The 13,464-nt window shown below is 32.6% G+C and overlaps 1 protein-coding gene across 1 annotated transcript; it reads right to left on the reverse strand.

Annotated features, from left to right (window-relative positions):
- Positions 1-1,275: 1,275 nt before the first annotated feature.
- LOC128244276 (uncharacterized) lies at positions 1,276-11,754 on the reverse strand. The gene is made up of 5 exons (XM_052962293.1): positions 11,679-11,754; positions 7,235-7,489; positions 4,959-5,111; positions 3,068-3,300; positions 1,276-2,143 (listed from the first exon to the last, which is right to left on the reverse strand). The coding sequence occupies exons 1-5, from the start codon at positions 11,752-11,754 to the stop codon at positions 1,382-1,384; spliced, it is 1,479 nt and encodes a 492-aa protein (XP_052818253.1). The 3' UTR covers positions 1,276-1,381.
- Positions 11,755-13,464: the final 1,710 nt, after the last annotated feature.

The following is a 13,464-nucleotide window of genomic DNA, read 5'->3' on the forward strand; positions in this document are numbered from 1 at the left end:
TCAGATTATATAAAGTTTTGATGGACTTGAATACTAATTCGTAAAATATGAATACCACATAAGCTGATGCTAGCATCGTTAATGAACGTATCATAATGCCAAAAAACGATTTAAACAGAATGCAATATGACAAAAACCTGACAACAGGCCGTGATTATGTTTTGGAGAAGTGTTATATGGAATAAAAACTTGTTAAGTTTTTTGTAATTATTGTAAATAATGAATTTGGTAGTAAAGCTTCTTGTTGATCCAGTTTATGATTCATTGTTTCGATAAATGCCCAATTAAATTGTAATGTCAAAGATTGCTTCACGGTGACATATTTTAAACTACTCACACGTATTCAATATGTATATACAGAACGTCTTTCTTTTTCTTATGATTCATAATTGTTATATCTTATCGAAATATTTATTGGTTCAAAATAAACAGTACATTGCACCAAAATTTTGTCATCGATAATCAAAATAATATATCTTCTTCTACTGGCCCCCTTTTATTGCGCCTCAGCATATTGGTTGAGTTTACTGCAAAACTGCCATATGCGGTGGTGAGACATGTTGATGAGAGAAAACCACAAATTAAAAATTGTCATCCGACGTTCTGATGTATTTGTTTATATGTCCTTAAGGAACCGTTAAGTAATGGATTCCTTCGTATAATCAGATCTTGTCATCATCCGAACCCCATCACCCTAGCCATTATTTATAAAACAGATTCCTGAGAATTTGCTAGAAAATGATTTACGGAACATTTTCCGGAAGATATTTTTTAGCCGCCTCATTTCGTCCCTTGTTACTGACGACATTGATGTGTATAGTTTGCAACCGGTTTTATTCGGTATCTTTAGGGAAATAAAAATACAAATTTATTGTATGCTTTTCTCAAATCTTCTATAAAACTGATTTTCGAAAATAGACGTTAAAGTCATTTTAAGTATTAAGGTACATAGCTACCTTCTCTGACCAGATTGCGGCTTAAAACCTTATCACAGGTAAATTCACATTACAATAACATCAGTTAAGGACTTTGCAAGTTAATGGGTAAAGTACAGGAATGATACGGCAACTGTTTTCTAATATCATGATGTTCTTATTATAGATTATGAAAAACAAGTATATGTGTAAGTTATCAAAATTCTCACACACCTATTAAATCCCAAGGACAAATGCAGTGTATAACATACAAAGGAATGTATCTCGTCTCGGCAACAACACTTGAGTATGTGTTACAGGTATAAAGATATTTAGTATGTGCATGTTTTTTTTCGTCTGGAAAAATACCAACAATAACTATTTCACTATCTTAAATTAAAACCACAAGGTCATACGACCTCAAAAAGAAAGAACCACTAAGAAGGATAACGGCAACTGGGTATTAATTAATGTGTTGAAATGGAAATATTATTGTTGTGATTAAGTTTGTCTAAAGCACTTTGATTTTTCTCCACGCCATACGGATGTGGGGACGGTTGAATCATCGCTTGCATTTCACTAGTAGGGTTTAGTTTACAAACGTTTTGTGGAGAACTGTGGTCATCAAAAGGACGTACGTATTTTGTATCCAAAGCCTGTCTTGAGAAATCATGCACTCTTTGTAGTCTGTTCTCATCTTCGTTACCGCTATCACTATCCGAGAACACTAAAGAATGGCCGGAAAAATAAAGGCCACTTGAGTGGAGTCTTGTGACACTTGGATTGCTATTCAAGTCATCTCTTGTATCATTTTCGGCGGTCTCACCAAATGTTGTCACTCCTGTACCAGTATTAATCATCATTGTACTAGATGACCCCGATCCATTTGAGTACGTTTTGACTGTAACAGCCTGTGTGGGCTTTAGCGAGTTAAAATGGTCATTTTCCAACTTACTGGCTATGCCAATTGCTAATCTACTGCTGTTCAGACTGTGAATAAGCTTTTCGCGGTCACTTCTATACTGAGAGTCAGACTCCGCTCTTAAAAGATCTTCATCTTCACCCCCAGTAAACCCAGATAGTTTGTTATTACTTTTATTTGAAGATTGTTGTTTCGAGCCCTTGTCATAGTTGGTGTTGGACTTTCTATCGCTGCTTTGGACTTCGTTCATTTCAAAGTGCGGGGACTCATGATGTACCATTCCGTTTGCAGGAATTGTGACGTCGTCCTGTAGTAAAAACATCATTTGAAAGATCCTTCTTCGAGAGAAAAACAAGAATATACTTTGACATAAATATATAAGTGGGCATTAGAAATAAATATTAAGTTAAACATCTTGATTTCGTTTGTTAGCATACGATGTATGATGCCACTGGAATATCCATAAAATGTACCATACAGACACGGCTGAAGAATAGGCAAATGATTTCCCTAAAGCGAACTGTTTGAAAGTAATTTTTACTGTGATAATCACGATCAGTTTCACTGAATGCATTAATTATTGATAACGCTACGTTTTAAATGCTCGAAAGGAGATCAATATAATTTAAATCATTGGAGTATCCTCACCAGATGAATCTATATAGCTATCAGTATGAATCAGTCATTCCATGCCTAAATAAAGACCATAAGTTTGCGGGAAAGAAATATACAATCAAATAAACTGATATGCATAGACGGAACGAAGCTACGTTTGTTTCAAAGCTACACTCACTGCTTTCCTTTTTACATTTTAAAAAAAAATGATGTGTTTTAGATCTGTAATTGGGCAAACTCAAATGATTTTACGTTAAGCGTCTGACTCCATTTTTAAAAACTACCTACCAGGCAGGATAAAAGACAAAATGATAACGATCAACACAATTATGATCTACAAATGCAGATTTCACCTATGGAACTTTAAAGGAAAGCATCGATAAAAGTTCATACCTTGAAAATGATTCTTTTCTGGATCATCATTACTGTTTTGATTAAGTCTGTTGTTAGCTCACATATTTGTTATCTTTATTTAAATTTTGTTAATTTAAAGGTAATTTGAAATACTACCTGCACGATAACGCATAGCATAAATTCATTTTGAGATGGTCGCATTGAACACTTTAATGCACATCAAACTACACTGACAAACACAACTATCGGATAAGAGGGTTACCAAATCATAGTTCTTGTTGCCAACCCGCTGGAGACACACGGTTGCCATGATGATGACGATGCCGCCACACAGAAGAGCCAAAATCACAATGCCGCTCATAGCCCAGCTGGATAGGTGTTCAAGGCCCGTGGGACAGTCTGAGTGGTCCCCGCATGGATTCCGGTCATTACACACGATGTCATGCGCAATGCACCGCTCGTTGTTGCATTTCCGTTCAGTTGTACGACAGGACCCTGAAATGTCAGAATGTGTCGTTGTTTTTCTTAAATTTAAGAATTAATTATGAGCAATAATTAATTATGAGTATTCATTTTTGTTATCAGCTAGACGCGTTTGTATTTTAAGAATAAACGTTATTATATTAAAAAACGGTTGAATAGCACAAATGCCAGACAAATTTAGATGACCATTTGAAGAGTTAATGACGTAATCGACTGTATGTAACAATAGCCCCTTGAAACAAATCTAACGAAATATCCAGTTCGTTCTTGCTTATCTTGTAATGGTTGGTTTAAACTTTTAAATAAGGGAAAAAAAAGGAAAATAAACTTCAACGGATCAAGATGCAAAGTTCCTTTGTTTCATATCGAAAGCATTTCTTTTGAGTATATAACCAAATAAAAACCACATTTGTTTCGGCAAGACTATATAATATCACTGCCATATATATATATATATATATATATATATATATATATATATATATATATATATATATATATATATATATATATATATATATATATATAATGGTCCGAGTAACTTCTTTTTTGGCGAGCTTGGCAAGACAAATTAATATTATTCGTCGTGATGATTTTTTTTATCACAAAGCGACACCGTTATTTAGTGTTAAGTCTTTATTACATTGTCCAGTCTCTATCTGCTCCCAACTGGCAACATTTAAATTCTATATTTAGATAATAAGTAAATTGCCATTCTTTGGGAATGCAAAATTCTCTGTTACTAAATTGCTTAATATTTTACGTCCGTACACACACATTTGTACACAGATAAAACCAAATACTAGGATCAGAGTAGTTCAACAATAGCCGAGTAATTTATGGATTTATTTACATTAGTTTATCAGAGTATGTATCACAGTTGCCATGAATCATATGCTAAAGAGATCGCTAGATGCTATCTTGTGCAATACCAGGCAGGGGGTGAGCTGTCTATAAGGAATCGTGACTTTTACACAGGGGACCTATCTAAGCGCGTTGGCTTCATGTACATTATTAACTGTAGCTTACTAAGCTGAAATCTACTTCTGTCAGAGTTGTCAAGGGTATTAGAACACGGCTATTTGTTTAAATTGTTTGTGTATGCTGTTTAACTTAAAGCAAATTAAAATTCTTTATTAAACTCTCTTTAGTTCATTTAAAACGAGCAGAAATGGTTCAGTATTTATTAATTACAATGGAATGAATGCACCTTATTAGGTTAGTTTGTCTAGAAGATGCATTTAAAATTACACAAATTGTAAGTAAAATACTACCAATGTCAATATTTATGCAAACAGCTATGACCACAATGCTATTGTCTAGACCACAACACATCCAACCACGATTGTTTTTGTACATGTTTTCTCATTTTATGAATGTTGAACACTTGTTCTTCGTTTATCTAAAAAACAACAACAATATTTTATTCTTTGAAATATTTGCATTCTGTGTTTTCATATTGAAAAGATTTGTATTTACAATGTTGGAGGTGAATGCTATAAATCGCAGTCTCCATTTAAGACTAAAACACAGCTATTCTGAAACAAGAGTAAACAAGTAATATAACATTCAAGTAGTCACCAAACCCGTTGAATGGAACACTTAAGCGCGCAGATTTTCAGCTGGAATTGTTTGAATTTTTAGAGCAACCACAAAATGAATAATCTTACCGAGTCTGAACGCCGTGAAGACCAGTTTTACGTAGACGCGAATGCCGTAACCTCGGTTACGATAGAATCTTAACGACAGGGCGTTTCCGGTGGTAGCGTACACTTTACTGCCTATCTCCACTTGCACCCGGGAACAAATGTAGGGGCGCATGCCTGAAATGAATTATCAGCCATGCTTCATATTTGCCCTTTTTTTACACTTCCCGTTTCGTAGTCAATAATTACATGCCTCGGATATTGAGTGATTCGTCAATATTGAATATGTCAGGCTTAAAGCGTTTAAGTAAAGAACAGTCTGTTGACAATGTTACGATACACTTTCCCGTTTTTTATCGAAAAAATACAAATCCCTTGATTTATTTTTGGGAGCATTTCCAATTTTAAAGTAAAATATATTTTCCTGCCAGAAATATGGTTCCAAAGGCTTTCCTTGAGCAACGATATATAACTTCTATGACAAGGTTAGAAGCCAACGCACTTTAAGGAAAACATACATGGTGCTAATATTATAACTTTTATAACGACAGTAATTAGTAAACAACCGCAACAGGACAGCTTTCCTTTTCCCCAATAAAAGTAAAAATTAGGTCAAATCCATTGCTAGTGTTCCTCCTGTCTTGTAGGCACTCGTCATCTTAACGATAATGAATAAACAAAGATGATGCAAGTCAATACCGGCATTAAATTAAGAGAAACGAAAGAGTCATTGTCATTTAGAAGTCTCACATGATCATTTATTTTACAATCAGTCTCAACTAATTTAAGTGCCTTGGACTTAAGATATGTTCTTTGCTTTATCTAGCATAATAGTGATTCTATATCTCTCCCTAAGCACTTTCTGGCATTTATTAGAGGCAAAAAGGTTTTTTATCTACTTGAGAAAAATTAAATTCAAACATGCGGAATATATGTATTCTGTAATTCCTTTTTAGAAATGTAGTTTGAATGTTAAGCAAAGTGAAATGAAATATACGTTTATCTCAACATCAGGCTTGGGTTCTACCTTGAAATTAAGATATAACTTTATTTCATCCTACATAACCTTGAAATCACTATAAGCAGTTTGTGGCATTTTATCGAATTTAACGGATGTTTATTAAGCATTATTTAGGTTATTAAAGGGAATATGATTTTAAAGTTAATAAAAATGGACATTTTCTTAACATTGATTTAAAAGTAGGACAGTTAATGACAAATGGTAAAGTTTCAATATATTCCTAAATTACACTACGCATTGAATTCAGTAACAGTTAATAATTGGCAAAATAGATGTCCTATAAATTTAAAAATAATTTTGGAACTGATTTAGCAATGACTTTAGCCAGTAACAAATGATGACTATTGGTTTATGTACAGTCGACTACAAATACAAGATACGTATACAGGGTACAAGCAGGAAAACATAGCGATAATTATTTCAACCCCAACTCCATAATACATTATTTGGCTTTCAGCTATTTTGTCTTTAATGTTATCTATTATACTCCGTTGATAGGATTTTAACTAGCAATTATTAGACATTTTCTGCTTTAGTTTTCAGAGCCTTTCCTTTAAACTCTCTGAGGTACATTTGTTAATTAGAATTGATCATGTATTTTCCTGTCATTTTAGATGGTGAAAAGCTATTAGAAAATTACGATAAAGAGTTTCATACCTATGAGACCTGAAAAGCGAGCTTTTAATCTATCAAAAATAAAATGTTCCCAATTTGAGCACATTTTACAAAATGTGCTAAACAATACGATCAAAGACCGAACTTTACATCAGTCAACTAATTCCAGAAACTGCATGAAAGGAGCGGAAAATGTAATTAGAACAAGTCAAGTGCGTATGCAATTATCAACGGTATTGACCTCAGTTGAATTAAACATTCTTTTTATAAACTGATGAGTATTCTAGCAATATCATTTGTGAAAATGCAATTGGAACAAGTCAAGTGCGTATGCAATTATCAACGGTATTGAACGCAGTGAAATTAAACATTTTTTTTTAATAATCTACTGAGTATTCTAGCAATATCATTTGTGAAAATAGGCTTACTTATAGTGAGCAGCCGGTTTAATAAACACTCATGAAGAATTTGAATATAATTCTTTTTCGCAAAAAAGTATAGTTAGCTAATTTAATTGCGATTATCATAGGATGCCTCAGAAATAAATGTGCAGTTTTGACGTCTACTTACTGCCCTTTTTATTTTTCCCATTAATAAAACACTAATTATTAATGACGAAAAAATATGATTTAATAATTTTCATGTTTCGTTAACAACTCTTTACCTGTCAAAAAGGTTTCGTAATTTCCATTGATGTCACGTGGCTCTATGCACGCGCGGTCCACGCGCTCAGTAAAGTTTGGAGAGCCAAGGAAAAGGTCTGTGAAATAGAACATGACGTGTCGGCCGTTTCCGGCACTCACAGTGAAGTCGCAGGACACACGAGAGTCACTTCCGGAGTAGGTGTGGATGGCTAGCTCTAGCTCTCCTTGCTGGATGCCCTGAGCCTCCATATCAACCTTCTCGTTACACAGCGTGTCTGTAGCACAATCAAACTCAATGCATTACAATATTTTTTAATATAGCTCATATTTAATATAGCTCTTGAAGAAAATCAAACATGTGAACTTCTAGATTACTGTCTTAGACATCGACAAAAACGATTCAAGACGCCTCATATTAAATTAAAAAAACAGTCACAATAGCCCAAAAAAGGAAAACAAATATATCAACTTTTTCTGTGTACGCAATTTATGATTTGTAAATTAAAGGTGTGTGTGTGTGGGGGGGGCGGGGGGTTGTATTCAAGTTTGTTATTTCTTTCATTTGAACAATTACGTGGGTTGAATTAAGTCTTGTGGAATCTATTGAAACTACAGGGACATACCAACTAGCCATTATATATTTCTAATTCTGTTTGAACAACATTTGGCCAGAGGAAAGGGACAACCTAAAAAATATATAGGTGAATGCTCAATCAAAAATTTACTGATACTAGATAAACCGCTATGTCAGTAATACAATTTGTATTAATATATTTATAAAATACTTATATTCTTATTCTGCGAATGATACTTTTGCATTTCTTGAAATTATTTTGAATTATACCTATTTTTTTCTATTTCAAAGTACCCTTTCTACTGAAATATATTTTCCATTGATAATCAGATTCCTTATTGAAGTTGAATTTCAAATACAACGTCCTTTAAAGTCACGATTTAAAAAGCGTCCATAATAATAATAATAAAAATAAAAATAATAATAATAATAATAATAATAATAATAATAATAATAATGATAATAATAAAATTAATAATAAATAAATAAATAAATAAATAAATAAATAAATAAATGAATGAACGAACGAACGAACGAACGAACGAACGAACGAACGAACGAACGAACGAACGAACGAACGAACGAACGAACGTACGAACGAACGAACGAATAAACGAATGAATGAATATATTAATTGATTAATTAATTAGTTAATAAATAAATGAATAATTAATAAATAAATGTAGGAGTCGGGTTACGAAATAATAAAGGAGAAGGTACAACTTTTTTCAGCCAAAGAAGCATTAAATGTAAACTTATGTTTTGTGTTAAAACAATTTTACAAATGTCTTAAAGAACAGTAAAACAATACAATGGAAATACCCTCTCTCTTAGATCACTTCAATATATTTTGAGCATTGGAAAACGTATCTGTAGTACTTACATTTCTTAATTTCAGCGACTGATTGGCCACCAAACCCGGCGAGCAAACAAAGGAAAAAGTAACTCCAATTAGTTGATTGTAATCCAAAGCTTACTAAAATATCCATTATCTTACACAAGTGAGGTACAACGATAACCTTAGAATATATTTATTCAATTGAAATGCAATTTTAAATGACACATACTATACAATTATGTAACGCTATAATATAGTGTGATTTTTCTTGTTATTTTGAAAACTGCACTTTCATTAATACTTTATATTATATTTCCACTAATTGAAATTGTCTTTCGTTCACTTGCCGACCACCACCATACTCCAAAGCGTTGGTAGCATTTATTCCAATAGCGGTTCTGAGCATGCACATACTCAGTTCCTCAATACCACAATTCGTTGGCCATTGGTAGATATTCCTACTTGTAACGAGGTGTGACTCCAATATCTCGTGAGCAGTCTGCGCTTATGTCATCATCCAATAACTGTTCAAAACAGTTTGAAATGATGAATAGAAAACTGTTCAATGCGTTTCGAGTGTTCAATATTTTATATGTAGTATATTTTTATACCACATATTCTCTCAGTGCAGGCTTTTTGTTTGATACAGTATAATTGCTAGTTAGGTTATTAGATGTCTGTAATTGCGCGCTCTGATAATGAATGGCGCAGATATGCTACATTTAAGAGTATTAAACGAATTCATCACTAACATAAATGTACAACTAGATGTCCCCAGTCATAAAGTTCAAAAACCAAATCCAAGTGGGAAGCTGATTCATTTGTTCTCTGTATGCCGCCTACTTTGCGCGCATTTATATGAATGAGTGATCAAGCATTGAACAGGTTTGCCGTGCGCCAATAACACCAATTCGGAAGTGCTTACTTATTGTAATACGCCTTATTGCTTTATTGTACACATGACAGTGATTCAAAGCATCGTTAAACAACCTCAGACCATTGCCTGCGTAAGTCTATATAGATTTTTAAGCAGACTGGTTTATGATTGGGTTTTTTAAAAAGGCTGACCATGATGCTGGATCTGCTTGATATTATTTTCTGTTTATATTTCCAGCGCAATGTTTGTACTCCTATACGGGATTTTGTTAATTTAGCGAACACAAAGTCGTAACGTTTAACGAATTATTTTGGTTACATGGTTTCTTTATAAGATTTTTATTTAACGTTGTTTAATGTCTCGTATACATATGGAACTGTCTCTCTATTTAGGATTTAGGGTGTTGTGAATCTCTAGTATTTAGGGTCATTTTGCGTGTGATTTGGTCATTCTGTATGGAATATTTGCGACTTTTATTCAGAATTCTCTAATCTCTATTAGTTTCTAGTTTCCGATATTGGAAGCATTCCGAAATAAAAAATATGTTCAGGTCCAACAACATGTTTGTTGTTATGCATATAAGACCCTCGAGACCGTCTTTCGTAAATAATATGATTTCATTTTAAACAAAATGAATAGTGTTAATTTGGCTAGATATAAACAGTAGTATTAGAAAATGCCATGAATGTGAGCAAATGCGATACAATACAAATTGAAATCCAAAACTAATTAAAACAATACTTAATTAAACTTCAAAGAATGAATTATTCGAAATGCAGTTTATTTTGTTTTCTTCCAGAATGTAGAGGCTTTAAACTTACACATAATGAGATTACAAGTATGAGTAGAAAGTTTATGTTTTCGATTTTATTGAAGGCTATGATATCAATACTTATGTGAAAAACTATATCAAGCGATACGGTGCTCAAATTACCCGCTAATGGACCTTGCTTGTTCCAGGTTTTATGATAAAATCCTTCTCTGTAAACGCGAACAAAAATATTAGAAGCAGCCAGGTAACTCAAGCATGTTTGAGAAGTATCTACGTCCTGTGGAATGTTTTGCCGCTGTTGCATTTAATTGTGTCAATACTATTTTAATAGAATAAAGTTTGGGATTGGCGGGGTTAGACATTATGACGTCAGGCAAAATATGCCCCATCGAGAAGCTCAAAATTGATTTCAGTTTATCTAAATGTCATATCTGGTTTATTGCGACACCTTATTTTGTTTTCTCCTTTTTAATAATTTCGACAGATGTTTTTATGTAGAGTTAAACGTACGAATTATTAATTGATTTGAACTTGCATGTTACATGAAGAAAATATGTCATCTTTGTTGGAATTTTGTTGTTTTGCTCATTTGTCTATTTTCCTGTACATGTTACCTTAAATAATATAGGCAACAGGAACTGTTTGATCTATATGTATTTCCATGTTGAACCTTAATGTCTTCATTTAGAAGGTTTATAGATTTGATAGACCGTGGGTCTTGAACACTGCGCATAAGCCCTGCTGAGGTACTTTTTCAAATCAACACTTGGAACATTACTGTTTACGATGGTAAACCTTTTATGTGAAATTGCGCACATTTTGCAACAGCGATCTTCGTGCCATTAAAACAATATTACAGTAAGTTTATGGCTAAAAGGCATGTCCTTATAGTTAAAATTGTATGCATTATGTATAATGATGATGATAATGATGATAATGATAATATTATACATTGTATGCTTTATATATAATAATAATAATAATAATAATAATAATAATAATAATAATAATAATAATAATAATAATTATAATATTAATAATAATAATAATAATAATAATAATAATAATAATAGCAACCTTCTATAAATTTCCTTTTCCAAATACGTAGATTTCATAATATTTTTAAAGAAATGCCTTTATGTTGTGTATCGGAAGACCTGTCTCTTTGATAGATAAGATCAGGGAGTAAAAATCTTAACAGTTATTTGAATTTATATATTTTAATGTCATTTATTTATAATTTAATTTTGCACACTTTAAGTTGATGCATAAAATCTGTACATAAATAATCACATAATTTGATCATTTAACATTTTGTACCGACTAAACTAGTTGTATGGATGAGTTTAATACATGTCTGTGGATGTTTATGTTCTTTTTTTGTAATTAAATAGAAAACTGACAGCGTTTGACAGCATCTCCAAGTGTCTCATAACTACCACTCGTACATTGCTTCTGATCGCGCGTATATCTCTCCATAGAGGATCAATTCAGACCATTCCAATACTGAATAAGCAATATTTCCATAAAGTCTCTTAAATACAGACTCTTTACGACACAACTAGAAATAAGGCTGGCAGTGATACATTCAGAATCAAAACTCTGGAATTGGAATTTCCATTAATAAGGCTATAACTTCCTGAAATACGGTGACTTTATACCAGTCCATCTGCATTTTCTTAATGAAAGCGTCACGCGGTCTTTATTCATGAGATTCTGGTTGTTATTGATTCTTTAAGCAAATCATCTATGGGACTGTCACATGCAAAAAATGATGTATAAGAATTTAACAAATTATGCTTCGTGTGATACAACTAGAAAGTCCACGTTAAATGCAAACCCGTTTCATGGTGTCGAAAAACTAGAATATCAAGACAAGTGCAAAACATTATACATTATGTCGAACACGTCTTCTTTTCTTAACTGTGTTATTTTTAGGAAAACAAGAAAGGTGCATAAGACGGTGAAAGTCTGCTATTGTTACAGTTAGTTTTGCTTTTAGTGACCAGTCTCATTCGACCCGAAACATTTGTTTTATTGATGTATTAAGTGCCTGTCCAGAATATATCTTTCCCCCTTTAAAAGAACTCCAGCCAGGAATATGATAAAAGGGAAACTTATCAGCATTGTATGCAAAAAAGGCTATATGTAATCAGAAATGTAATATGTAGTTCGAGACTTTTAGTTATGTTATACATTCAAAAATCGCAATGATAAAGCTAATAGGGTGTTAAAGAGTACTTACATGTGTATAACAAATATTCGTTTTAACTCTTTCGTATTATATTTGTAAAAACGTACGAGTGCAACGCATACACCACTGAAAGTAGTGGGACGTTTACGTTTATCTGTATATTTAAATGTTTCCACATTTTGTAATTGAACAACATTGTGGGAGAAGTTGAACAAGAATTAGCTAGACTGTTTGAATTATTCCTTTATCGATTATGATTTGACCTAACAAAAATGAAAAATACCCAAAAGAAATCAAAGACAATGTAGAAATCATATACACTGATAATAAAGTCACCTTTATTAAATAAAGCAAAAACACATTAAACAATACCACTTGATTCAATTCAACAATATCAATATCATTGTGTCATCTACATTGTAAGCTGTACAAATGTTCGTCACTAAATTTGTACTTTTTCTTATGTTTGGAGTAGAACATTTTAAGATATATTTGTCTTTCGTTCTAATCCTTTTCTAGATTGCACATGTGTTTTCTGTTTGTATATATGTTTTGTGTATAGACGCTGATAAATAAAAATATGTTTAAACTAAACTCACCTCAACGTTTATATAACGAAAGGTTAATTTAGTATTAATTAAGCGTATTATTGTGTTAAAATGTTAGAGATGTTTTACTCTTAGCCATGATACGAGCCAGGCATATTCCATCAAACGCCTTCTATAGCTCAGTTCTTGTATTGACCAAATTCTATGTCACACATAATAACAACAAGTAGATGTGATGTATTATATTTAAAAGAATTAAACGAAACTTGAAGGACTTGCCAATGAGAAAGACTTCTACCAAGTGATGTAAATGTGGTTTAAATCAATGTTCGTTTATCAAATACAGTCAAACCTGGCTGAACGGTCACCTGCTTTAAATGGCAACCTGCCTCATTGGGCCACTCCAAGTTCCCCCGTACGTTTTTACTATATAATGTACGTGCATTA

Source organism: Mya arenaria, chromosome 8 (genome assembly GCF_026914265.1).
Source record: "Mya arenaria isolate MELC-2E11 chromosome 8, ASM2691426v1".
NCBI lineage: Eukaryota > Metazoa > Mollusca > Bivalvia > Myida > Myidae > Mya > Mya arenaria.